Source organism: Sturnus vulgaris, chromosome 8 (assembly GCF_052056855.1).
Source record: "Sturnus vulgaris isolate bStuVul1 chromosome 8, bStuVul1.hap1, whole genome shotgun sequence".
NCBI classification, from domain to species: domain Eukaryota; kingdom Metazoa; phylum Chordata; class Aves; order Passeriformes; family Sturnidae; genus Sturnus; species Sturnus vulgaris.
The window spans coordinates 4,079,465-4,107,416 of record NC_142250.1 but is presented as its reverse complement, the minus strand read 5'-3'; the positions used below and the strand labels follow the sequence as shown (position 1 = coordinate 4,107,416).

Sequence of the window (27,952 nt, the reverse complement as noted above, 5' to 3'; positions counted from 1 at the left end):
CGGGGCTGCTGAACCTTTGGAGTTTGATATGATGATTAGGGAATAACCGCAGTGACACGTCGCAAACTGCCCACAAGCAAGGAGCCCTCTTTCCTGGGGGGCTATCCCTGAAATTGCTCAGGTAGGAGGCTGCTGGTGGCTCGGAGGTTTGGGGGGTGTGGGATGGGGTGTGGGAATCGGGGCTGGTGGTGGGGTTGGGAAGGAGCAGCTCCATTGGGAGCCTCCCACTCCAGCAGTGCCCCAGCATCAGGCTCACAGCCCGGAGCTGCCCCGCTCCAGCAGGGCTGGGCTGGGGAGCTGGGGCTCCCTGGCTGGCCCCACAGCGCTGGTGTTGAGCTTGGGATGGGCAGGGTGAGCACAGAAGGGCTCCTCCGTGCAGTTTCTACCTGGCAAAGCCATGAAAAGAGGGGGCTTTCTGCTTTACCTCCTTGCCTGAAAAGTGAGGCCAGACAAGGCGGAGGGGGAGGAGGGATTTTCCCTGCCATAATTCGCTCTGGATTTGTTAAAGCGCAACTTTGTGAGGCTTAATCATTAGAGATTTTTCCAGCCGACTTGGTGTCCCTCCTTCTCTTTGCCCGAGATCAGTCTCGCCGGTGAAGGCAATAGCTGCTCCTAAACCCCCTCAGTTTCCCCTAATCCCTTCCAACCAGCAGGGACAGTTTCTGCTCAGCACAGAATGCTCCTCCCAAGCTCTTTCCCTCGGTGGAACAGGAGTTTTGGGAGGGAGCAGGCAGGGAAGGAAGGATGGTTTCAAAGCGTCCAGCACATGAGGATGCAAATTAAACACTAGGGAAGGAGGCTGGGCTCAGCATCACAGAGTGACTTTTTGGGGGTACTTTGTGTGCATTTGGTGACAGAGCTGAAAAAGCCGTGGCCAAGAGGAAAGAGATTCCAAAGGGAGAAGCTGATTCCCAAGCAAAAGAGGCCGAGCAAAAAAAATTTGCCGGATTAGCCATGAAATGTTTTCTCCAGGCTCATGTGCTGCAGGTTGTTCATGCAGCTCCGGGTTTGCCCTGTTTGCCTGCAAATGTCTGTGAATTCCCACTTTGTGTGGAGCCACTGGAGCTGGAAAACAACCCCCCCAACCCTGGGAAGCCAAGGGACGAGAGCCTCGTGCTGCGTTGCTCAATCGGACTCCGTCCCTCAGTGTGTCAACCCAGCGAGGAACTGGGGCAGCTCACAGGGCTGCACAAGTTTTGGGGAAGAAAATGAAGCATGCTTGGTGTTTACGGATGTATAGAAAGGAATATATATTGCTTGGAGCCTGGAGGGAGGGAAAAAATCCCCAAAACGTTGATAACCTAGAGGAAAATGGTTTTGGGTTTTTAGGGAAAAAGTGAATATCATTACCCAGTTTTTCCAAAGGTTGTTATTCTTCAGGAGGAGCAGTTGCACTGAGGGGACACCAAACAAAATGGCCTTAATTAGATGTGTCCAAGTGGCTCTGCACAGTCAGGTCTCTATTGATCCTGTGGGATAAACATGGGTTTGTTATCTCCTTTATGGAACTGGGAACCAGCTCTCCCCAAAAAGGCTGCACAGGGGCAGGCTCTGCCCTCAAATCCCTCCTCAGCAAAAATCCTAGTGTGGGAGACATCCCTTGGCTGAGGAAAGAGACTCCTCCTTTTCCAAATAACCCAAGAGTGAAGCAAAATTTTCTGCAGTTTTTGGGGGTAAAAGCTTCTGGGTTCATCTTGTTCCTGGATGGATGGAGCAAAGCCAGAGGATGTGCTGTAGTAGGTGTGAGGGAGCCATGTTAGTCATGGAGAGGTGGTATCATAACAGGTTTGTTTCTTGATGTGGGCTTGCAAGATATAAAAGGACCTTTTCTTGCCTTGGCACTTCAGAATTTCAGCAGAAACCTAAAATAAATGAGAGTGGAGAGAATAAAACCAGACCCAGTGATATTCTGATATAAGGTAAAAGCAGAACCTTTCTTTTCTTGACCATGATAAGTTGGTGCTATTGTCAAAATTTCATCAAAAATGAGTATGAAATAGGAAATATGGATAATTTGCACTTGCAAAGGTATTAATTTCAATTTAAACTTCTGAACAAAATGCAACTTCCCCCTCTCCTTTTTTCCCTTTTCTTTTTCGAGTGGTGGCCCTTGTTAATGATAATCCATTTTAAGGGCAAATCCTCAAAACTGGTTGACTTTCAGAACTATTATTTCTATTAAGTGTGGCTGGGTTGATTCTTTTTAAAGCAGTGCTGAAAGCACTGCCTGAACTTGCTGCAGTCATTCACATTTTCCATCAGCAGCCACGGAAGGGGGGTTTTCCCCTGTGAGGGTGGGTGGATTTGCTAATTGATTGCTGGCTCGGGGAACAAAGAAGTAGAGAAAGTAATCGTGTTTCCTCTGAGTGACAGGAATTCTCCTCCCTTAAGGTAAAAAAAAAAAAAAATCCCAGCACACTGACACTGCTGCAAGGGCTGGGGCTGGTGCCTGCAATACAGGGAAAGGGCTGGAATTCTACAAGTTTCAGAAATTAAATATCCCTCCGTGATAAATATCCTGGAAATGGTCTGGATGCACTGATGGACACATGGGTATGGCACCTGGGGACGTGGTTTGGTGGTGGGTTGATGGTTGGACTCGATAATCTGAGAGGGCTTTTCCAGCTTAAGTGATTCTGTGATTCCATGAGATGGACCCTTGGATGGTAGAGGTGGAAAAGTGCCCTGTCCAAAAAAAAAGCGTTTAGATGTCCTTGGCTCAAGGGAGGCAGGAAGGAAGGAGGGAGAGAAGTGGTTGGAAAACTGCAGGGTGAAAACTCTGTTTTCCTAGGCTTGGGATTTGCTGTGCTGGGATTTATACCTCAGAGAAAAGAGAGGTTGCTGTTTCCATCCAGAGAAACCCCACAGATGGGGGAAAGCTCTTTAGCTCATAAATCACCTGTGAATGACATTGGGCTGGTAATCAGCAGGTGTGAATTGAGTGCTCAGAGTTGGGTGATGCACTGAGCTGCCCACGAGTGTGTTCAACCCTGAGTGGGCAGTCCAGTCCTGGCCAATTCCTCCTTTGGAATTGGGAATGAGGCCTTGCAGATTCCTTTGGGATCAGGAATGGGCACTTGCAGGGGCTGGGGGTCTCCAGCTGGACCCCACTTCTAGCAGGACCAGCTCCACAGCCCCAGGTGAGGCAGGGCATCCCTGAGGATGGACATCCTGCACCTCTTCCATGGGGCAGGGTTGTTTCCGTGGGTCAGGCTGGGCTTTCTCCAAAGGCAGGAATGTGTGGAAGCACCAGACACAGATTAAAGCCAGATCTTTGTTACCAACACCCCGGGCTCTGCAGCAGGCTGTGATTAAAACTTCATTGCAACCTTGAATGCTCTTGCTCCCTAATTCCGAGTGGATTGCTTCAGCATATCCTGGAGTGCACCAGTGTCTAGACATGCTGGTCTAGAGCCTGAAATCTTTGCAGAATGCCTTACGAGAAGAGCCCAGAAGAGCTCGGCTGTCTTATCTAATAAGGCAGAAGGCAGAGAGGGTATTGCTGCCGCTGGAAAGGCATCAGCCAGAGAATGCTCTGTTCCCATCCATCCAGCCCCGAGGCTTGTGCTCACTGCTCAGCGTGAAATCATCCCCGGGAGGGAGAGAGAGACCTTCCTGGAAATCCCTCCTCCCTGCAGGAGAGGATGCGTGGCCTTAAAGGATCCACGTGCAAGTGCACCCAGAGCAGCAGCCCTGCAAGCATCCAGCCTGGCAGCACTCAAGTCCACCTCTAAGGGCTAAGAGAGACCCGTCCACCCACCCACTAATCCACCGAGAACTGCAATTTGATCCCTCAATTCCCTGATGAAACCAGGATGCTCCAAAAGCAGAATATAAGGGGCCAGATTTGCAGTGTGGCAGTTTTCCCCTATTTTCCCCTATAGGGTGGGTATGGGGTGTCTCTGCCCAGGCAGGGGAGGCTGCAAAACCTATCTGGATTTTAACTGGGTTTTTTTTCTTTCTTTCTTTCTTTTTTTTTTTTTTTTGAACGCTCACTTTCTCTTTCTGCAGCAGCCTGGGAAAGGCTCCAAGTGGTTTTTGCACAGCAGTGTGCTAATCCTGCCCCGTGCCTGCTGAACGCCAGCTCCGGAGGAGGCAGCAGGCACAGACACCACAAATATCGACAGGGTTTTGTTGCTGCCCTCAGAAGGGCAAAACAAACCAGTAACTGCTGCAGAAAACACTCATTTGGGAATTAGAGACAGGAGAGAGCTGTTTCACTGGATAATCCATGTCCCAGCCCCTGCAAGTTGGTAGTAATTAAAACACTGGAGAACCTGGGAGCACGGGGAAAAAATAAAATAAAATCAGAAGAGCCTCACCGACCTCTGCATTAAATAACTACTTGCAAGTGTTTGAGTCACAGTCTCTGGATCTCGGTGTGGCAGAGCCCAAGTGACACGAGACTGAGATCCTCCAAATACCTGGGCTCGTGCCCCATTTTTGGTGCTGCGAATAATCCAATTTAAATTGAAAGCAGTTGTTTTAGACTTCCAGGGCACAAAGGCATAGGAGCACAGGGCAGGTGATGGCCAAAGACAAAGTGGGCAGCCCCAAGCCTTGGCTCCTCCCTCAGTGAACCACAAAAACAGCTGATAAAAAGGAGAAAGCTGGGTCCTGGAAAAAGGCTTTTTCTGTTATTCCTGCAGAATCATGACATGCTCAGAAAATCGGCTGTAACCAGATAGATTGCACTTCTTTACCTGCACTTCTTTACCTGCATTTCTTTACGTGCAATGCTCACCTTATGTGCACCAAGGGACTGCAGTACAAGGGGATGGTTTAGGGTCTCCTCCCGAAAATCTGGCAGTAGCTCAGGGTGCAGGCACAGCACTACACCTTCCTTCCACCTTCCTACTGCTCTGGATTTCCCTTCTGCCCAGCATCCCCACCACCATCCCACCCCAGGGTGCCTCATCCCCATCACCATTCCCTCCCAGCCCCTTTTGGCCCTGTTTGCTCTCCAGCCAAGCCTGGGAGGCACCACCTTTCCTTATCTCCACCTTTCTACGATAAAATGAAGTTTTAAGCAATAACAATCATGTTAGAATGACACAATTTAGCATTTTCCTGCATGGAGTCCTTGGTCCCACTGGCCCCCAGCTCTGGCTACAAGGACCTGAGGAGGGAACTGGGTTTGCTCTGGCTGCTGTTCAGCAACAGCCTGAGGCTTCAAGCTCAGCCTTGCACCTACAGACCCTGTTTTTATGCCTGGAGCACATAAATGGATTCTGGACAAGCTCAAAGCTCAGCATTCAGTGAAAACAGGGAATCACCAGCACTGAATGCATGTTGTAAATGTCCCTTTCCCAGGGTGTAGCCCAAGTAAGATTCAGATTTCAGTTTTATGATGTTTTCAGCCCAAACCAAAACAAAAAATCCTGAATCAGCCATGACCAAAAATTGCAGCTCTGAATCAAAATGTCTGAACCCAAGGTTGTTCCAGCCCCGAGCTAAGATCTGAAGTTCTTTAATTTCAAAAATAAGTGTAGGCCAAATTTGGAGCTAGGTCCTGTTTCTCACAGAGTACTGGACATGGCTGGTACAAGGTTGCCTTCCCAGTGTCAGCATCACACTTGGCCTGAAGGACTCATTGTTGTGTACTCTGTGCAGAATTAGGCACTTACATATTTTTTCCTCCTGAGACACCACCAAAAGGCTACAAATTCGCTCTGCATCTCCCCAGGATCTGACTGTGGGTTTAAATGCTATTTATTTCCATTCAGCAAGGAGGATATTTCTGCTTTTTTCCATGGTCTCTGCTGTTCTGTTTTGGTTTTATCTCCAAAATAACTGATTTAGCAAGAGTGACCCCTGTAAACTTTCTCAAGAGGGTGGACTTTCTCCTCCCAGCTGTATTAATTGATTTAATTTATCTTAAATTTGATTGCAGTGAGCACCCCTAATTAACCTGATTTTTTGCTGATAATCACTCCCAATGGAATCAAATCACAAATCCGGGGATGGATTGACCGGCACACAGAAAGAAGCCGCCCTCCGTGCGTTAATTCAGCGAACGGGATATAATTTGATCCAGGTAGGAATTCACAGTCACATCCTTTTGTAGCATCCAGCTTCATCCTGAAGCTTCACTGGGGGCGTGAGCAGCGAATCCATGCTCCTGAATCACTCCTTGCTCGTCCCTTTTTGCTCTGTTTTCTCTCTCACATCCCTGCTGACCATCACTACGTTGTCCTTCCCAAAGCAGGAGCTTGCTCCTCAAGGAATTCCTTGCTTGATGGGAAATTACAATAAAGGTGGGGGAAAGACAGCCCTGAGCACTGCTAGATGTTGGGAAAGGTCGGGATTGATGCCTCAAAACCAAAGAAAACCCCACAGAGCAAAGTTTCAGAAGAGGGATGAGGTGGGGAGTCCAGCACATCACCTTTTGTGCAGATCCTTGCACAGGTACATGGTAGGCAGGTGCCTCACCTGCTCCAAGGTTTGCTTCCAGTTTAGGCTTCAAGGTCTCCAAGATCCAAACCTCCCCTGGTTAGGGCAGGTGGAGCCTGGCCATGGCATTCAAACCCACCTGAGAAAGCTTTTCTTGGCTACCACGACCAAAACAAGCTCAGCCTTGGAAAGCACTGGGCACAGCCACAACCGGCCTTGCATCCTGGGAAAAGGAACTGGTAACACTGGATTTTAGGCAGGTGGAGACCTTGAACTTTGCCTTGTTTTGCATGGCACTAGAGGCCAAAACAGCCCCAAGCACAACCTGAGATTCACATTCCAGGACCAGGCCAGGAGGTGCGTTTGGTGCCCTTGAGGAGCCTTTCTGCTCTACCTGACCCATAAGATAAGGGGCTTCTGTATCTCTTAGATTTACTGTGGCTTTCTTGCTATCATAGGAGTTGGGAGGTTCCTTAAACCCCATTTCGTTCCAGCCCCATGCCAGGGGCAGGGACACCTTCCACTGGCCCAGGCTAATCCAAGCCCTGTCCAACCTGGCCTTGGAATTATCCTGGTGTTCAGTTTTCCTGCTGTCACATCTGGCAAAGATCACTCCTAAAGCACAGATTTCAGCTCCCAATCCCCCACACACTTCAACATCTTCTTGCTCTTCTCTCTCCTTTCACTGTCCATTCCAACCTTGCTATTTTATCCTTTTCTCTTTTCTCCCCCCTCTCCTAATTTCCCTGTACCTTAGGGATTTTTCTTCCAGCCTGCCTGTGGGTGCAGCCAAACATCTTCTTCCTGAGTGCACACCTGGGTCATTCATCTTTGGCAAGTGGCTGATGTCCTCTTTCCCTCCAGGCACCTTATCAAGAAGGGTTTGTTGAGGTGCTGCCTTCCAGCCACAAACAAAGCCACTGCAAATTGAGGAAAGGGTTTATTTCTTGCTGTGCCCCCCTCACACACCAGCTCAGACATAAAATCAGATGTCCCCGGGACTCCATCACTGCTGAAAACATTGGAAAAACAGGAATGAGAATGGACAATTCAGGGCCTGTTCTAGGCTTGAGAAAATGAAAAGGGTTCGTGGTATCTTTCTGTTTTCTTGTAAGGAAATTTCTCTGTTTGTTTATGTTCCTCTTAAATCAGCTGTACAAGGCATTCGCTTTCCTGGAATAATCCCAGAATGGGAAGTGACTTTAAAAAAAGGTCAGGCAGCCAAAAATGGAAAAATTACTGGAGCTCCAGCTCCCGCAGGAGCAGGGAATCAGAGGAGGGAGGGAGGGAGGGAGGGAGGGAGGGAAGGAAGGAAGGAAGGAAGGAAGGAAGGAAGGAAGGAAGGAAGGAAGGAAGGAAGGAAGGAAGGAAGGAAGGAAGGAAGGAAGGAAGGAAGGAAGGAAGGAAGGAAGGAAGGAAGGAAGGAAGGAAGGAAGGAAGGAAGGAAGGAAGGAAGGAAGGAAGGAAGGAAGGAAGGAAGGAAGGAAGGAAGGAAGGAAGGAAGGAAGGAAGGAAGGAAGGAAGGAAGGAAGGAAGGAAGGAAGGAAGGAAGGAAGGAAGGAAGGAAGGAAGGAAGGAAGGAAGGAAGGAAGGAAGGAAGGAAGGAGATATGATTAAAAATAGGAGAGGAGAACAGAGACACACTCATCTAGCAAAAAGAGACCAAAAAGGAAATACTGACTGGCCATCACATCTTGGAATATTATTTGGGGCCAAGATTTTCTGTCTGCCAGAAGGACCTCCTGGGTGGACAGGTGACATCCTCAGACTGGATGAAAATCAAGACAAATTATAGATTTTGCAAGTGTTCCATTACCCAGCCCACAACTAACACACAGCCCATGGAGATTCCCCTACCAGAGCCAAGAGGATTTCCATTTTCCAGGGGGTTACCTGACTGTCTGCACTCGGACTTTGGAAGCATCCCAGCCTTGGCAGCAGGACACTGCGTTGTCCCTGCTGAATCTGTGAGGAGCTGAAGGGAAGGAGGGTGTCTGCCTCAAGGGTCATTCCCAGAGACGGGCTTGGTTTGATCCACATTTAAAAATCGATAGCTGAACCTTTCTTTTCTTTTCCTCCACGGCAGGAAAATGGGCAGAGGAAATATGGGGGACCACCACCGGGCTGGGATGGCCCTCCACCAGAGAGGGGCTGTGAGATCTTCATTGGGAAACTGCCCCGAGACCTCTTTGAGGATGAACTTATCCCCCTCTGTGAAAAGGTGAGGCCTGATGGCAGCTGATCAGTTACTGATGGTCAGAGCTGCATTTCAGGGCTGATTCCAAGGCCTGGCTGGGCAGGACTTGGAGCAGTCTGGTCCATGGAAGGTGTCCCTGCCCATGGAACTGGAACTGGGTGGGCTTTAAAATTCCAGTCGTTTTTAACCACTCCCACCTTGCTGACAAATCTCTCTCATTTGGCAGATTGGCAAAATCTATGAGATGAGGATGATGATGGACTTCAATGGCAACAACAGGGGCTATGCCTTTGTGACCTTCTCCAATAAACAGGAGGCCAAGAATGCAATAAAGACACTCAATAATTATGAAATCAGGTAAGCGGGACAAACATCTTCAAAGCAACTTTAAATCATATCTATCGGTCTGTTTTGGCATGTGAGGGATATTTTTCCTGGCAGCCCAGAGCAAGGTTATTTAGATCCCTGTGTTTTGAAGGGAAATCTTCTCCTGTCTCCCTGTGCAGTAACTGCTCATTAAAGCCAATATCTTTCACAGGAAATTTCTTTCTCACCAAAAAAAACCCCAAAATAATAATCATAATAAAAAAAAAATTCTATCAGAACATTAGGAAAAAATGTTGTGCTTTGGATCAAATTAACTTTCCCCTAACCAGCGCTGTTTATTGTGTTCCCCTCAGGTTGTTTGTTGTTGATTTATTCTATTCAGTCTCCCTCATGACAGATTGTGCAGATCTGTTCTGGGAGATGGAGTAATTGCAAAAAAATGGTGAAATAGAATGGAAATCAATTGGCACAACAGTGGCATCTCCTAATAGAAAGGAACAGAAAAAACTCTTGTGTTTGTGACTAAAAATTGGGAACAAAACACCCAGAAATCAACAACAGATGGGCCCATCAATACGTGTTGGTTGGATTTCAACCACACTAAATGTTTTTTGCCAGTTCAAAGTGGGATGGGTTGATGCCTTTGCTTAAAAACCTTTTGGGATAAACCACGCTGGCAGCTGTATGACTTTTTGAATTAAAAAAAAAAAAAAAAAAAAGGTTGTGAACGACTTTGAGCAGATCAAGGCACGCAGAGGCCTTGGAGTTGTCATTTGCAGCAGAGGTTGGAAGGTCTTAGGGATCAGGCTTCATCCACCTCCACTTCCTTCCCTGGTTCCAAAGACTCCTCTAAAGAAGTTTTGCCCGTCTCCAGGCCTGTAAGAGATACTTTGACCCCAAAGAGGTGAACAAAGAAAGTTTTTATTTTGGGATCTGCGCGGAAGTTGGGATTGGTGAGTCCTCAAATGGTGCCACTCCATGACAAGGGATTTTCTTCCCCCAAAACCTCAGTCGTGAAGTGAGTGGGAAGCCACAAGCCACTGGTGACAACACAGGGACCTGGGCTGGGGAGTGCAGCTGCCTGCTGGCAGGAAAAGGGAGAATCTCAAGTAGGAAAAGCAACATTTGGCTTTGGTTTCTCTCTCAAATCCTTCATTTCAGCTGTGCTGCCTGACTTTGATATCAGATTTAGCAGAGTGGCAGCTTTTGCACTGAGCAATGCCACTGGAATATCCCAAAGAACAGCTGACACCAAAGCCTTGTGTTTGGCCTTGTGTTTTGGGACAGAAGATGGGCTTTGCTTTAACCTTCCCCTCTCTTGGCTCCTGACTGCTGACTGACAGACTGCATTTTTGACTCCTGACAAAGCAGCTCTGCTGTTTCAGGAACGGGAGACTCCTGGGGGTCTGTGCCAGCGTGGACAACTGCCGCCTGTTCGTGGGGGGCATCCCCAAAACCAAGAAGAGGGAGGAAATCCTGGCAGAGATGAAGAAGGTCACGGATGGCGTCGTGGATGTCATCGTCTACCCCAGTGCAGCCGACAAAACCAAAAACAGGGGCTTTGCTTTCGTGGAGTACGAGAGCCACCGAGCAGCAGCCATGGCCAGGAGGAAGCTGCTCCCAGGTGAGCAGGGATGGGGAGGGGTCACCATGTGGTGACATCGCCAGGGGACCCAGGAATCCGAGGAAGTGAACTGGGTTTTCTGCCCTCAGGCAGCAGTTTTCTGCTGGAGACACCCAGAGCCTTGAGATCCCCCAGCACACCACGGGGTGTGGGATTCACTGCAGCTCCTGCCTGCTGATGATCCGTGGTCATCCTTCAAGAGCCTGGGTTTATTAAAAATCCAGCCAGATGGATTTAGCTGTGTGCATCCACGTAGCTCTGCTTGGTCCTGTGCTTGTCTTGGGTTAAACATAAAATAGGGCCTCTCAGGGAGAATCACTCAGGAAAGCATCCCAGAGCAGATTCAGGCTGGAGCATGGACTGAAAATCGATATTTTGGCAAAAAAACTTGGAATGAGGAATTGCTTTAGAGTAAATCTATGAAATTCAGCACTGGGAGACAGCCAAACACCATTGTGAAGGAGAGAGAGGTTTAGCAGGTATTAGGTGAAGAACTCACTTAGCATTAAGTGAATTTGCAGGGATTTCACCAATTTTCTCTTGCTTTCTTATGCTCCTGCACTGCTTTGTTGAACACAGTTCACTGGCTAGTGAAAGCATCCAACAAACATTGGGATTTAAGATTTATTCATAACCACCAGTCTTCTTTCACCTGTTTTATACGTGAGATACCTTGTGTCACTTAAATTCTTTTTTTTTCTTATTGTGTAAAAAAATGAGCCTGATTTTAAGCAATGAATTTGCTTTTCTATTGGGAGATATGTCAACACTGACAATTTTTCCTTTTAGTCTGCATTTTTTTCTTCAGTTTAAGCATCTCCCTGATGGTGGGAGCACACTCTGTGCTTCAGCACGACTTTCCCATAGTTTTTATGTGGAAAAGGAAGGCAGGAGCAAACAGAGCGCTTGAAATCCTGAGCAAAGACAGCAAGATGGATGGAAGGAACTCAGAGCCCTGAGCAGACATGTGCAATGCATGAGGGATTTCCAGTTTAGGGACATCTCAGTAAACAATTTAGGGAATTCCAAAGGCCTGAGCAGGAGCCAGAGTCTTCTGAAATTTCAAGCATACGGCAGGAACTGGAAAAAAGTTTCAAGCCACAGCTGAATGTGTCTCCAGCTGATGTGAGATTGAATATCATTATCAGATGCTTCCTTTAAACTGAGCCTCGTTTCTCTTTGAGGGACCTCTGTAGAGAAAGTGCTCAAAAATGAAGAGTTTTTACAAAAAAATTAAGATGTTGACCTGTCTCTGGCAAAACAAGAGGGTAGAGATAGACTGGTTTTCAGCAAGAGGCACCAAGCTTAGCTCCTTGCTTCAAGGGAACCAGTTCATTATTTCCACCCTTGAACTGAAAACAGCAATTCAGAAAGGGGCACAAAACCATGAGCAGCCCTGTCTTTATCCCTGGTCACTGGCAGCTCAGATGTGTGCAGTGCTGAAAGCTGAAGAGCAGCTCCACAAATCCCAGCTCATTCACAAGGGATTCCAAGGCAACAGCACCTTTCCATTTAGTTTGATCATTTACACTTCGGATTCTATCCTCACCCTCTCATTTTGGAGCTCCCACCCCTTCTTCAATGGGTTTTTAGATCTGGCAAAGAGTGTTTTGCAGGATTTTCTTTGTCCCCTCAGTTTCAAATGTGTGGTTTAGGTCACTTAAAGAATCACCAGCAAGGTCTGGGCAAAAGAAGGTTTAATATAAATTTGTGAAGGCACAACACGGTTTGATGGCAAGGGTGACTCTATTACTTGCTGTACAGATAAAGCAGGCAAAGAAATGTCAGATTAAAGCAACCTAGAATGATTCATGTGGAGACCAGGGAGGCAAAAGGGTGAGGAGGGAAAAAGTAAAGGATTCCAAGGGTTGAGTCCTGGCAGAATAACCCCCTTTGCCAATCTCAGCCTGGCTCAACAATTTAGGTCTAAACGGTTTATTATTCATAACAATATCTAATAATAGGTTATTATTAATAATATTATCTAATCAACACTAGCAGTTATTGATAAATTGAGCGATTTAACACCTCAAGAACAAGTCAATAGAATTTTCTATAAGAGCAACAGAACAATGAATCCGACAACCAAAATTTAATGACAAATCTAAAATGGCAACCTTAGTAATACACATGCATGCAGACAGAAAGAAATACGGACTTCTGAACATTCCCCTCGAGTTCAGTGAAAGTCTCACCATCAGGTGCCTTTGAATCTGGAGCTGAGCCTCGAGGAGTGGGGACACCAACCCAACTGCATCGTCAGCATTCAGCAATGTGATTTATTTGCTCTTTTTCTTCCCTGCCCCTCATCAGCTCAGTCCAGTGTACACAGAGCCCCTGGGTTTGTCCTCCACATCCACACCCTGTTTTAGGCATTGGGATTTTTGTGTCCCTCCTTTCTTCTGCTGCAGCTTCACCCAAATGAAATCAAACACACACACAGAGATTTCCTTGTTTTTACTGTTTCATCCCATTCCGTTGGGACTTCAGAATCCCTGCTCTGGTATTGAGGGAATGAAACTTTGCCAGCCAAAAGGGATTTTTGTAAGTGCATTAAAATACTTCCCTTTAGGGAGCACTCCAGGAAATGCAAGCTTCAAGTGAATTATTCCATATTTTCACTTCTCTCAGCTGTGGAGGCTCCAAAGGTATTTGCAGGGGGCCATTCTGAGTGTGACCATCTGCTTTTGGGAGGGAGCTGATGCAGCAGCGGTGCTTTGAGCTAGGGAGGCTTTTAGGCTTTTTTTTTTGGTCGTGTCTGTAGAATTTGGCCTGCTCTGTTGTGAAATAGAGCGTGAGCAGAAGTGAGAGGAGGCAAAAGCCCCCCAGCACTGACCATGCCCGTTCCCTTAAAGGAAGGATCCAGCTGTGGGGACACCCCATCGCCGTGGACTGGGCAGAGCCAGAGGTGGAGGTGGATGAGGACACCATGTCCTCAGTGAAAATCCTCTACGTGAGGAACCTCATGCTCTCCACCACCGAGGAGACCATAGAGAAGGAGTTCAACAGCATCAAACCAGGTAGGAACCCGCTGGTGCAGTGCCTCCTAAACAAGTGCTGCAAATGGAAATATTTCTGCGTTCCTAAAATGCCACGAGAGATAAAAATAGTTGGTTTTCTGCTGTTGAAACGTTCATGTGAAATACCACAATAATTGTCATGAGGCCGAAGGTTCCCACCCAAAATGCCATCCCATTAAGGGCTGCTTAATTCCCAGCTACAGCCACCACGAAGGAGGATGATTGGCAACTGGAAGGGACCCAAAATGCTGCATGGGGATGCCCTGTGTCATCAAAACGTTTTGGAATCATTTAGTCTTTCTTAAAAAGAGTTGGTGCAGCAGCTGGGTGACTTCAGCATTCTTCTGTGGCAGGGGATGGTGCTAAAAATAGAGTGTTTTAATACAATTCCTTTTTATCTGATCTATCTAAATGCTGAACTCATTTTCATACATCCCCCCCAGTCCTGGTGTAAATTGGTGAATAATTAGTGCTTTCCATTTAATTCAATATTCCTTTGTGGCGTATCTTACATGCACTTAGGGTGAGATTTTTCAAGAAAAGCAGGGAGATTAGTTGGGAATAAAAATCCTGCTGGCTTTCAAAGGAGATTTTACTTCTGAGTTGCTCCAGCTTTAGGAAATTCCACCCAAAACCAACAAAGTAAAAATAACCCATTTCTGCAGCTCTGCAAGCCACACAGTCCATTAGGCATTAGGAACTGATGCTTGGCAAAGTGAAATCTCCTTTCATCTCGCTCCTGTTAGCTTCCTTCTATAAATTTTTTAAAATACGCTTCAGAGCTTCATTTTTCTTCCTCTAACTTCTCATTTCTGCTCTGTGCATGCCTTTTTCTGGACTAGGCTGCAGTGCAAAGGTCTTCATGAGTTTTCCTTGTGTCCTTCCAGCATTTCTGGCTCATACTTTTAGCCACCATCAAGCTTTTGCAGACCCCATTTTACCCCTGAGTTAAATTTATGTTTTCCATCTCTCTGAACTGTTTCTTTCTTTTATTTACCCAGTTTTGCTCCCGAGCTTTGAACAAGCTCACACTCCCCAGAAACACATTTGTGGCCTTTTGACACTTTGGTAACAGTCATCTGCTTTGCTCCTAAGAAGTTTTCCACTATAACAACAGAAGTTCTGCACCATCTTTCATTTTCCTTTTATCATTTCAGCGTTCATGTTGGATTTTTTTTTTTTAATAGACAGCTTTTATTTTGGTGGCTAAAATCAGGAGTGGATGCATTAGAGCAGCAAAACTTCCAGCTTTGGGGAGAGAAAATGCAGTTTAAGTTATAGTGAGATCAAAAAAGGCAGCAAAGATCTGAAATGATTCATTGCCCTGCTGCCTCACTCATTGAGCCACATTTCAGCACTTCTTAGCTGAAATTACCTTGGATCCAGGGCATTAAGAAGCTGTTTTGACATCAACAAGTCATCCAATAAAAAATGATCCAGAGGTCCCCATGACACAGCAATTGCCACATCTCTAAGGGCTCCACGGACAGGACCAGGAATGCTGCTTGTGCTCCTCAAGTTGGGATATAATACAAGTAGTACCCTTTAAATCTGTGCCAAATTCACAGCCTGGTGACTTCTGTAAAGCTGTCTCTCTGAAAAGCCCTGCCCTTGCTCCTTAGGAATCCCAGCGAAATTCCTCCTGCCTGGTAGAGTTTCCAGCAGGAAGAATTTGCTGTCCCAATGTGCTGGAGGGACAATGCTCCCTCTTTAATGTCCCATGGATGAGCTCTCCATGGAACTGACCCAAGGGTGGGTATCACATTGCTTGGCCCAGCAGAGGCAGAAGCAGGGAAGAGCAGAATTTTTGCCTCAGGATTGGTGTCCTGGAATTTTCTCTGGGAGGCAGAAGGGGGATATTCAAAACACAGCGAGTTCATTAAAGCTTCCACTTGCAAAAAATAAAGCATAAGCATGTAACTACAATAAATCCCAGAAGGACACAAAGTGCTATTTTACCATCCCTGTGTTCATTCCAAGATGTGCAGCCTGCTTGGGCTGTAGGCTGGGACAGGCTCATTTAGCCCTCTGCAGCTCCTAATGACTCCCCCTGAACACCAAAGAAATTAGTTTCCTCCTGAATTTTTCTAAGTAAGTGCTTTTTGTGGCAATACGATATTTCCCTGTGCACCTGTTCAGCTTTAGGAGGTAAGAAGCTAACAGAAGAGTTGCTCAGCATTCCTTAGCCATGTTTCCAAAGGATATTTTGGGGGTTTTACAGGAGGCCGGTCTGGCTGATGTGCTTTCCAAGCCACAGGAGCAGAGAAGATGAGGAATTAAAGAAATGGCCGTGGGGAACAGGACTGGTGGGGTTATTTTGGAGACAGACTCCTCAGTGCAGAGTATGAGTGCCTGGCAGCAGAGCAGCTGACAAGGGAAAGGGAAAATTGTGGGGGATGGACTTAGAAAAGAAGAACAAGAAGTCATTTACATTTGAATTACTTCGGATAAATTGAATGTAGGAAAGATTCAGGCTGGAAGAAAGATTCTCCAGCCCAAGCCTAATCCCGAGAGGGCCAACTCTCAGCTGCAGAGCCTGACTGGGGCCGTGTCCAGGTGAATTGGGGCATCCAGGGAAGCCCCACTGCCACGGGAAAGGCTGTTTCCTAGGGAGAGGCTGTTTTTTGGGAGAGATCAGCTGCCCCATCAGTCCCAGCTCATCCCAGTGCCCCGGGCTGCTCTGTCCTGGGCAGGGCTGGCTGCTCATTCTTCCTGAACATCCTGGGCTGGTTGTCAAGGAGAAAAACCTCCTTGTTTTATGGCAAAGGCACCAACTTTGCTGAAACTACCTCCAATGCACGTACAAAAGCAGGGAGATGGGGATCACATGGGCATGGTGCGAGGTCTGTCACAGAAGGGAGGCACAAGACCAAAGGTAATGTCCAACAAAATGGTTTGGACAGGAGAAAACTGCTCCAGTTGAATGGGAGTCTTACTGGTGTCTGATCCCCAAACCTTCTAGTTTGCCTTAAAATACTACAATCATTATATATCGATTTTCCTGTGGAATATGCACCCAAAGAGGTGAGGGGACACTGACCTCTTGTTCTTCTACCCTTGCTCAGCCTTTGCTCTCCAGGGGCTCATAATTGACAGAACCACTCTTTCAGATCTCTGTTTTCTAACTAATCCCCACTTCCCACTTATATTCCAATGTTTTCCACAGGTGCAGTGGAGAGAGTAAAGAAAATTAGAGACTATGCTTTTGTGCACTTTAATAAAAGAGAACACGCAGTGGAGGCCATGAAAGCCTTGAATGGGAAGGTAAAGCTGCTGTAAATGTTAATTCGTGGGGCTTAGGGTGCAGAATATTATACAAAGCCACCTGCTTTATTAGCTCCAAAACCCTCCTGGAGGTGTTATCCCAATTTTCTCTTTGCTGGTTGCTTTTATAGTCCTGAATTTGTTTTTCAGCAGCTCTGTTGTACACAAACGATTCATTTTGGCTCCTTGTGTTTGTGCTGTGTTTGCCCGGCTCTAGCTCACTGCTCAGATGAAAAAAAATTTAAAAAAAAAAAAAAAAAAAAAAAAAAAACCACAGGAAAAGCTGAAAGAAGAACTAGGAAAGGAGGGGTTACGATCCCCCCTGGCTCACACTCACATCCTTGTTCCAGACTGCCAACAAAAACACTGGCAGGGCAGCGTGTGAATGGCAAACTGGGACAAACGAGGTCAGCCCAAACATCTGCTCCAAATTCAGATGCGGATTTGCCAGGAGGCTGCTGAATTTAGCCCTTCTTGCACTGCATGTAATTCACTGCAAAGCCGGAGCTGTTCCCAAAGAGGTGTTAACCCCGCTCCTATTTTTAGTTCCACTGCTGTTCTCCACGGGAGCACACGGAATCTCGCCGGCTGCTTTGCAGGGAAGCGAGGCCTTTCAAAGGCTTTGGGTGCTCTCAGGTTAAGCCTTCACCCAGCCAGCCCCGTGTGAGGGAGGTCCAGGCCTTTTTTGGGGTGGTTTCCTCCACCTTCCCATCCTGTTAGGAGGTGGGGCCGTTCCTCCATAGGTGGAGGCACTTTGGCCCATTCCCCCCCGTGCTTGTTCCTGCTCTCTCCCCACCATGAAGGTTCTGGACGGGTCCCCCATCGAGGTGACGCTGGCCAAGCCGGTGGACAAGGACAGCTACGTGAGGTACACGCGTGGCACGGGCGGCAGGGCGCCGGTGCTGCAGGGCGACTACACCTACACGCTGGGCCACCTGTACGACCCCGCCGCCGCCTACCTGGGCGCCCCGGTCTTCTACGCACCCCAGGCCTACGCGGCCATTCCCAACCTGCACTTCCCGGCCGCCAAGGGGCTCGGCAGCAGGAGCATCCTCCGGCCGCCCTCCGTCCGAGGTAATTCCTCTCCTCCGGGCATGGGGCAGCTGCTCCCCGCACGCGTGCCCGTGGAGTTGGCTTTGCCAATCCCGCTCAGAAAGGGATGGAAAACACAGCGTTTAGGCTCTGTCATTCCCAAAGGCATCTTCCAGATGAAAAACATAACTGCTTTCCTGGAAGGGACTTCTAGATTGCCCTCGGTCCAGGGCAAATAATCCATGAATCCTCCTGGTTTTGCTCCAGCAAGGAAGACCAGATAAAACACTTTTCCTTTCCCAGCCACCACCACTGCTATGTTTCCTCTTTGCTTTGAAAGTTGCTGGGAAAATTTTACCAGTCCTGTAAATTTTAGCAGTCCTGGGTGTTTTCTGACCCAAAGCCACGGAGTTCTTCCACGAAGTCACATTGCCCTGGTGCAGGGTAGGGAATCAAACAAGCCATTCTGTGCTCTGGGAGGTGGAGGCCCCCTTTTGGGGGATTGTTAACTTAATAATAATTAGTTCAATCAATTCAATCTATGGATAAAGGAGAGTATTTCTGAAAACTCTTGGATGATCCAAACGAAATCCCCACACTTAGGTACCCCCAAATTAAATGTCAATACAGACATCGTATGGTCAGCTGGGACAAAAGTTTGGGGCTAGCAAAGAAATAACTCTGTCATATGATCTTCCTTCCGAAGATGATGCCTTGTGTCTCCAAGCCGAGTCCCACAGCAGGCTGGGACCCTGTGTGGCACCCTGGTAGGCCTGGCAAGGATCACAATGGCCAATTTTTGTCCCTTTACCGGGAAGGAGACAGGGCAGCAGGAATACCCCTTGTTCCTCAAGTTCTTCCCCACACAGGTGAACCAGCTCCTATGAGGGTTGCACTGGGAAAGGAGCAGATGTGATAACTTGCCTCGTGGTCTCCCCAGACTCCCAAGCAGGGTTCCCTGAGAAAAAAAATGGAAGTGCAATGGGACAAAACAAAAAGGATTTTTGTTCATAGAGGGATAAAATTGTGTAAGCTGTGAATTCTTCAAGGTGAAATTACGCTGGTGGGTAACAAAAGATGCCAGCTGCTCCCGCTCTGCCCTCCAGCTACAAAGCTGGGTAAAAAGCTGTCCTGAAATCAAAACTGACCAGAGAAGATGGAAAAAATGGGCAGAAAGAAGCAGTTTTTCCCCAAAACCCCTCAGCTATCCAAGAAAGGGTGTCCGTGTTGAGCCTGTGCTATCACACCAGCAGGCTGTGGGACTTCCTGCCCGCCTGCTTCCCAACTCTCCCAGCAAACGGGGCTAACTTTTCCATTTCAGCAAGAATCAGGGTCCTTCTTCCCGTGATTTGATTCGGTTTAATGCCTTCTTACATTCCTAGAAATTTACATGAATGTACCTGTAGGGGCTGCGGGCGTCCGAGGCCTGGGAGGCCGCGGCTACCTGGCGTTCCCGGGCCTGGGGCGCGGATACCACCTCAAGGGAGACAAGAGGGGAGAGGAAAAGCTCTACGACCTCCTGCCAGGGATGGAGCTCACCCCCATGAACCACATCACCCTAAAGCCCCAAGGGATCAAACTCGCCCCCCAGGTACGTGCCCCAAGGAGAGCGTCCATATCCCAAGGGTTGTGCTGGGAAAGCAGGCCCCTCGTCCAGTCTGTGTAAATAAATCCATTCCCGTGTCCCAAAAAACACTGAGAAATGAGCAGCGCCAGCTGCATCCTGCAAATCCGCCTGCCTTGCCCACTGTCATGCAATCATGGAATGGTTGGGGTTGGAGAAGATTTTTAAGATCATTGTGAGTGTCAGGGTCTGGCTGTTGCGCCATAAAAGCACCGCGGGTCAAGGAATTCCCACCCACGGTGGGTTTGGTACATAAAATGCATCACCTGGGGCTTCACCAGGGATGATTTATGTATCATCAAATAGTGGTACTTTAAAAGTTATTATTTTTAAATGTATATCAAATGTATATCAAATAGTGGTACTTTAAAAGTTATTATTTTTAAATGTATATCAAATGTATATCAAATAGTGGTACTTTAAAAATTATTTTTGGACTTTTTGATAAGTTGGACAGTTATTTGTTGTGTTATTTGCTTTACATTACGGGGCACCAATTTGTCGGGTTTTGCCCTTTTCTGACCCAGAAATGGGGCAACTGAGAGGCTTTTTAAAAAACTTCTATTCCATTTTCAGTCTCATATGAAGGGTGAGACAATACAGATGTTATAATTCACACCATCACAATCAGAAGCCAACTATTTCCTAATTACAATGCATTATAAGCGTTTCTTGACCTATCAGCATTTGTCACATCATGCTGTAAAATGCCTTGAAGCCAATCATCTAAAATCACCCCTCATGGGTTCTACTACAATGCATCTTTCATAGTTCTAGTTCTCCAAAGTATCTAGTGTTATTTGCAAGGCCGTCCTTTGAAAATTCTTCCTAGCTCCGTTTCTCTCTCAACAATATCTGTCCTATTCCATGGCATTTCTAAGTCAGCATTTCTTATCTCCAAGTTTGCATACAGATGCATACTGTGTGAGCCTTCTCTCAGGCCCTAAGAACTCCCTACAAATCCATTTCCCACAACCGGGGAGCAGTGCACATGTATAGAAAAATAAAGTGCATTTTCAAATCATTTATGGTAAAAGAAGTGTTGACATAACCCAGCCTAGCACAGAAACTCTGCCGGCCCAGGGGGGCTTTTGATTTGGATTTTTTTTGGTTTTTTTGTACGTTTTGATGCAGATGGATGGGTGAGGGCTGAGGAGAAATCCAGAATAAATTCCCTGAGTTTCTGAATGTCCAGCTCTGACAGGAACTGTTTTCCCCTTATATTGGGCAGAGCAACAGAAGAAACCAACTTCACCCTGAATTTTGCAGCATGTCTTTGCCTTTTAACACTTCCATTACCACAGCCTCCAGTTTGCCAAATTTTATGAAAACATCCTTGTTTTCTCCCAGAAAAATGGCCGGTGGGATTTTTTCCCTCCTGAAAAAGTCCTCTTACTCTATTTTGTCAGCAAATCACAGAATCAGAGAATGGTTTGGGTTGGAAGGGACCTTAAAGCTCAACTACTACCAACTCATGCCATGCACAGGGGCACCTTCCACTAGAGGTGTGAAATCCCTGGAATGGTTCTGCAGGGCCTTAGGGCAGGTGAAATTCATTTTTATAAAACCGACATATAAAGGCGTCGGGACAGCAGGGAATAAGAATTGCCACAGTGAAAAAATGAACTATTGCAATTGAAACTTGAACTATGTAATGAAGCATTTTACACTGGAAGACACTAAACTTCAGCTGGAGCTGTGGTGACAAAATTAAAAGCAGCAGTGGGGTTTAAATTTTATCTTTTAGTTTTACATCCATTCAAATGTAAGCTGTAAATGAGGTAACCACAGCGAGACCTCAGAGTGACCTAATTGTGGCCTTCCAGTGCCTGAAGGAGCTGCAAGAAAGATGGAGAAAGACTTTACAAGGGCCTGGAGTGACAGGGAATGGCTTTCCACTGCCAGGGGGCAGGAATAGATGGGATATAGGGAGGAAATTCTCGGCTGTGATAGGGGTGAAGCTCTGGCACAGATTTTTCAGAGAATCTGTGGCTGCTCCATCCCTGGAAATGCTCAAGGCCAGGTCAGAGCAACTTGGTTTAATGGAAGGTGACCAAAGCCAGCTGGGACAGCACACAGCCAGAGGGTTATAAACCCTCAAATCCCAAGCCAAAGCAGGAGTGTTTCTGGACAGCAGTTCCCAATTACCAGGGGACCAGCTGTGGCAAGGCAGAGGGCAACGTGGTTCAGCATTTCAAAAGCTGCAATTGCCTGCTGAAGCCCGTGGAATTAATTGGAGGGAAACATTTTTTATTTTTTTTAAAAAAAGAAGCCTATTTGGACTTCTCGTGCTCTGTAACCCGCTAAACCAGGGAGGCAGCAGAGCAGTGAAGATGAATGCAACCCGAGTTTCTTTAGTCCTCTGAAACAGAAGTGAGACAGAGCTTCTGAGGAGAATTCAAAGAAAACCACACTGAAATAATCTAACCAGCAAAAGGATCAGATGCCTAACTGAACAGGGAATAATTTCAGGAATTAAACAGATCTTAAAGTATAAAGCATTTAGATGACTCTTACACTTCAAGGTGAGTGCAGTATTCTGTCTGCTGTTTATTTTGTGTTTTTTGCTAAGATTTGAGGAAGCTTAGGACTCCCAGAAAACCCTTTGAGGGAAGGCAGCTGCTCAGCACAAGGGCTGGAGCTAGGCGAGGAGGCTTCTGCACAGTAATTAACCCCAGCAAAAATGCAGGTTGGTTTTTTTTTTTTTTCCTTCTAGATCTTAGAAGAAATCTGCCAGAAAAACAACTGGGGACAGCCTGTGTACCAGCTCCACTCTGCCATTGGCCAGGATCAAAGACAGCTCTTCCTCTACAAAATCACCATCCCTGCCCTTGCCAGCCAGAACCCCACCATGTACGTCATTAGTGGAAGGTTTCTGAGGCTCAGGCTTTATTTTTTAAATTATATTTCACCTAACAGCTGTCCTCAAAGTCCCAAGCACACAGGTCTCCGTTTCCTTTTATTTTAAAAAATATTTGTTAAATACATTTTAGAATATTTATTAGATGTATATTTATGTGTCATATATGCTTATATAATGATATATAAAAATACTTTAAAAAATACAAGGAGAAAAACATCCAGAAAGTATAATTAACTGCTGTCTGCCATGCTTGGTGCTCTCTCTGCTGGTGCAAACATTACAGAAAGCCAGACATAATCAGGCAAAAAGGTGCTTTTTTTGTACAAAAAGAAAGCAAACGATAGCTCTTGTGGGGAAATGAAAGGAGTCGTGCTGATATTTCAGCTCCAAATATGATTCTAAACATTTCTGACCTAAATCACAGTTTGCTGTGTATTGTAAAGAAAAACCCAGACTGGGTATTGTAAAGAAAAAATGCAGCAGGGTTTTTTGAGGTTTTTTTGGGGTTTTGTTTGTTTGGTTTGGTTTTTTTTTTTAATGGAAAAAGCACAACAAACTCTGCAAGGACGTTGTGTCCGGCATGAGAGCAGGGTCGATAACCTCAGCGAGGGACCGGAGCGCTCGGAGGAGAGCAGCTCTGCTAATGCACCAGCACGGGGAAGCCGTGCTTCCATTTGCTCTGTGGGGTGGTGCCAGCTCTGAGGGCATCACAGCATCTCTCAGGAGAGCCCTGGGGGAATGCAAGCCCAGCTAAGTTTGTGCTGTCCCCGCAGACACCCTTTCACACCGCCCAAGCTCAGCGCCTACATCGACGAGGCCAAGACCTACGCGGCAGAGTACACCCTGCAGACCCTGGGCATCCCCGTGGAGGGGGCAGAGGTGCCTCCTGCAGCGCCAGCTTTTCCAGGTATGGCCATGTCTGTACAGCAAAAGGCTCCTGGAATGTCGTTTTTCCCTGTGGGTGTGAAGAATGAAGCAGGTTTTGGCCACTGAGGACTGGCCTGGTTGTGCTCCCCCCCAGTGGCTCATGTTACTTGTGTGTCTGGCATCTTTATCAGAGAATTCCAGGCTGCTTTGGATTGGAAGGGACCCTAAAGATCGCATAATTCTGCCCCCTGCCACGGGCAGGGACATCTTCCACCATCCCAGGCTGCTCCAAGCCCTGTCCAACCTGGCCCTGGACACTTCCAGGGATCCAGGGGCAGCCACAGCTGCTCTGGGCACCCTGTGCCAGTTTAATGCCTATAAACAATTTTATCTCTATCCCAGGACTGCCCAAATTTCTGTGTCCATACCCCAGAGCAACTCAGGCTGGGGGCACTGGGGTGGGGGGCTCTGCTCCAACCCAGACTGCTCACATCAATGCCACAGCTGGGACCATGTCCAGGGGAGTTGGAGCAGTGACCAAGGGCAGAGAATCCCAACATCCACACATCCCCTCCACTCCTCCCAGTTTGTGAATGCCTCCTTCAGTTGGGAGCCCAAGAGATGATGCAGGATGCAAAGCTGGGGTCCCTGGTGCCACATCTGGGATGAGCCCCCTCCCTGGCCCTGATGTCACCAGGATGGAGGAGACCATCCTCCCTGCAAGGACACATGGCTGATGAATTCAGAGCCCCCAGTTCCTTGTGAACCAGCACTCAGGATTTCATTTGCCAAAGAAATGATGCAACCATCAGAGTTTGGATCCGATCCCAGCTCTCACACCCCCATGGAAGCTTTTTCTCCCAGTTTGAGAATTCGTACTCAATAGCTCTTGCAGCTGCCCAAAACAGCCTGGGAAATTATGGAAAACACAGGAATTACATTTGCTGTGCTCTCCAGCATGACGGTAGTTCTGATGGAGAAGCAGCACCACATGCCAAGCTGCACATGAGGAATGCATTAGTCAGTACTACTGAGTTGTTTGGAGTATCTCAAGGATGGATTAAAAAAAAAAAAAAAAAAAAAAGAAAAAGAAGAAACAAAAACATCTATCCGGCTTCCTGCCACAGGAGTCCGCAAAAGCCACAGAAAAATCAATTTGTCTGGGCTTGTGCAGCTTCCGCAGCGTGGAAACCAAATGGGCTCTTTATTGAATCCAGCCCCCACTTACTGCTTAATTAGCATCTCTCCTTTTCTTTCATCCACCCTTATTTATTTGTCTCGGGAGCTTGGCAAATGGACATGGACTGAAGTTGCTGCTTGCAGCGCACACCGGTCCTGGATCAGGGCTTGCTAAAGCTCAGCTCAGGCCATGCCCAGCTCGCAGCTCATTTCTCTCCCAAGGGCAGCAGATGTGCCTTAAGTCCCAGATTTCTCAATCCCTGCTTGAGATGTTGCACCTGGCTTTGCTGGTGCAGAGAAAATATTCTGGAGAGCCACAATATTCAAACTGTAAGGAATTCCTCATGTTTTTCCCCAAAGTGACACCTCCAGTGAGTGCTTCCTGTTGCCCAATATTCCCATTCCCCCACCAAGAGCACCTTGGCTCTGGCTGACCTTGAGTTGATCCCATTGCCCACCTGGTCTGACAGGATCCTGGGAGATGTATGTTGGCAGCACAGCTGGTCCAGCAGATCGGATGGATTCCCCAGCTGCTCTTCCCAAATTTAGACTTGTCTTAACTCCTGATTCTTTTACAACAAAATACTGTGGTCTGGTTGACAAGCTGCCTATGCCTTGCCTTCAGAGGAGCCAGCCCCAAATGATGTTGTTTTCCCAGTGATTCATTCTCAAATAACAATGCTTACATCTTCCCATGGAAAATTTGGAAGTGTTGAAACCACATTTTCCATTAGAAACCAATGGAAAAAAAACAAAAAAAATCCCATCTCCTAAATATTTTCTCCCTGCTGTTGCATTGAGGGAGTTCCCCTACCATGGCTGTCCTGAACTGTCTGTATTTTGGCTATGAAGGAATCAGAACTCGATTTTCTCCAAGAATCCTGCCCAAATTTCCCCTATTTTAGGTTGTTTCCTTGCCCTCCTCATGCCATATGGGAGGGAGTTGTCCAGAGCACCATTAGCTCAGAAATAATCAAAACCTGAGAAAAAAATATTCAACGGAGATGGGTGTTTTTCCAGCACTGTGCTTAGCAAATCATGAGTGAGGAAATGCTTTCATTTTCCTATGAATGTATTTACATTATTCCCACTAACAATTATTCCCACTAACATTATTCCCATTATTCACTGCTGCCCAAGTCGTTCCCCGCTGAAAGTCATCCCATCAAAACCTAACGGGCAATGGTGAGTTTTGAATGGGTTTTCATTAATCCAGGGGCTTTCCTTCTTTTCCTCCTTCAGGGTACACCATTGCTAACGCAGCTGCCACTGTCACAGCCACTCAGCTGAAGCAAGCAGTGACAATGGGACAAGATTTGGCCACGTATGCCACCTACGAAGCCTATCCTGCCTTCGCTGTCGCCGCACGGAGCGACGGCTACGGAGCCTTTTAACCCAATTCCCTCCAACCCAGCACAGGCAGAAAGGAAAAGAAAAACAATCTCAGTCTGGTAATTCAACACCCTCATGATTTCAAGCTAATCTGTGGCCCAAGGTTCATTTTAGTTGGAGTTTCAGTCTTGTAGGTCTTTAGCTTTGTATCCGGATGTTAAGGGGGGGAGGAAAGGAGGAATTTTTAAAAATAGTGAAAAATCGGATTTTCACACTAGAAAGCAAAATCTCAGCCCAGGAAATGAGAGGTTCTCAGGTGTATATCTATATTTTTATATGTATATATATTTATACACCTATTGTGTGTGTGTTTACAAGCAACAACCTGTGCTGAAAACAGTTGGTCCCGTGGCTATTGTGACAGGGACTGGAAAAGGATGAGATTGCCCAGCAAACCCCTCCGTGCACCAGGAATTCTCCTGCATCCACCCCGAAGTTTCCCAGGCCAAGCAGAGCAGAGGTTCCCCTTGGCCACGTGGATTTGCCTCTCCCTGACCCGGATCCCCCTGTGCCACCAGCACAGGGCATCTCAAGGCTCTTCGAAATTCTTCTTAGCCAAGGCAAAAAGTCATTTTTCCTACACATTTTTGCCCAGCCCAAGAGGCTAATTTTAACAGGTTTCCATGCTAATTTTATTTTTAAAGCAGGGCACAAGAATTCAGCAGAGTTTTCCCTCTTGCTTTGCTCCCTCCCAGCCAGATCCAAAAATTTTTGTGTGCTTCCCATAGAATGGCACATTCACTGAAAAACAGGGAAACTTTTAAGCCTGAGGAGCAGAAAAGTGCTATTCATTAAGGCCAATTCTCGACTTAATTAGAGCATGAGAGCTCACAGCCATGGCCTAGTAATAGCAGACACCTCGACAGGAATAAAATTATATCCAAAGAACATTTTCCCAGGTTGGAAAGAGCCCTGCCTGCCTTTACACATTGTATCAAGGCTGCTGCCTGCTCTGATTCCAGCACAAATTAATTTATTGGAAGAGGGTTCATGCCAACAATAAAGGCACCTCTAATTTTGGAGAGCACCAGAGCTGGTGCTGTGTGTGAATCCTTTGGGGATGCTGGGAGCATCCTTTGGTGCACAGCAGGGGCATTATCCATTGATTTTTGCCATGGGATCGAGGCAGGAGTAGTGATGCTATGGAGATACGGGAGGGAATCCAGTGCTGGATAACTACAGCAAACACATTAATCCTGTATCATAAATCCTGCACAGTGATGCACACTAAGAAAACTTGAATTAATTCAGTCCAGGACCAAAAAAAACCCTTTTGGGAGTAAGAATTTACGACTGGGTTGATGAACACCCAGCAGATCTGGCCCCAGATTTTTCACCTGTTTCAGATGCTGTAATGTGGCAGAGCAGAAGCCATTCCAAGGGGAGCTTTTGCTGTGCATCCCCCAGAGCAGAAGCCATTCCAAGGGGAGCTTTTCCTGTGCATCCCCCAAGCTGTGCCAAGCACAAGGGTCTGTGACAAGGTGGTGACTGCAGGAGCCAAGTGTTGCTTTCCTCTTCTGACTCAGTTTCCCCCAGAATGGAACAAACCCCATGAGCTGCACAGTCTGAGGTCCTGTTAGACCCCTCCTATTTATAAAGTAGCTCGTTAGGGTGACCCTAAAGGTATTACAAGCCCTCTGTGGCTGCTGCTGGCCACGTTTGGCTTCGCAGCCAAGGACAAACCTGGTCACAGAGGGCCAAATAACCAAGAGTGTTACGGATTTCGTGGCTTTTTTTTTCTCTTCTGTGTCTGTCTTTAAGTGGTGTTTGCCAACGAGGAACATAGCCAGGAGAGTCTCTCAAACCGTTGGCAGGAAGTGTTTCTCACTTTCCATGTTCAGTCTGCTTTTTCAGCTATTTATATAAGTTCAGAAAGATGTCAAAGCAAAGGGCAAGAAGCAGTATTAAAAATGTGTGCATGAAGCACTTATTTTTGTACGAGTAGTACAAGGTTTGTATAGAGTTTTAACACTGTGAAGTGTAGTGAAAAATCACAATTTCCATTTACTGGAGGACAATCATGTATGTTTAAAGGGAATGAAGGGGAAAATGGCATCTTAATCATCCATTACAAATTAGAACCAGGACTAAATTCTGTGAAGCAACTCTGTGATTTTAGAGTAATCCGAGGACATTCACTGGACTTTGAAATATCATTAAAACTTTTTAA

The 27,952-nt window shown here is 46.8% G+C and overlaps 1 protein-coding gene across 1 annotated transcript; it reads left to right on the top strand.

Moving 5' to 3' along the window:
* Positions 1-5: 5 nt before the first annotated feature.
* On the top strand, positions 6-27,952 carry A1CF (APOBEC1 complementation factor). Its single transcript, XM_014882281.2, has 12 exons — positions 6-121; positions 5,894-6,037; positions 8,480-8,614; positions 8,817-8,947; positions 10,303-10,541; positions 13,397-13,561; positions 16,728-16,825; positions 17,629-17,899; positions 19,264-19,448; positions 22,198-22,334; positions 23,118-23,251; positions 25,633-27,952. The coding sequence occupies exons 2-12, from the start codon at positions 5,939-5,941 to the stop codon at positions 25,782-25,784; spliced, it is 1,746 nt and encodes a 581-aa protein (XP_014737767.1). The 5' UTR covers positions 6-121; positions 5,894-5,938; the 3' UTR covers positions 25,785-27,952.

Excerpts from the sequence above, each read along its gene's own strand:
- A1CF (XM_014882281.2), top strand. The coding sequence starts at position 5,939 with ATGGAATCAAATCACAAATCCGGGGATGGATTGACCGGCACACAGAAA. Across the intron at positions 6,038-8,479 it reads CGGGATATAATTTGATCCAG|GAAAATGGGCAGAGGAAATA; the intron begins GTAGGAATTCAC and ends CCTCCACGGCAG. Across the intron at positions 13,562-16,727 it reads GTTCAACAGCATCAAACCAG|GTGCAGTGGAGAGAGTAAAG; the intron begins GTAGGAACCCGC and ends TGTTTTCCACAG.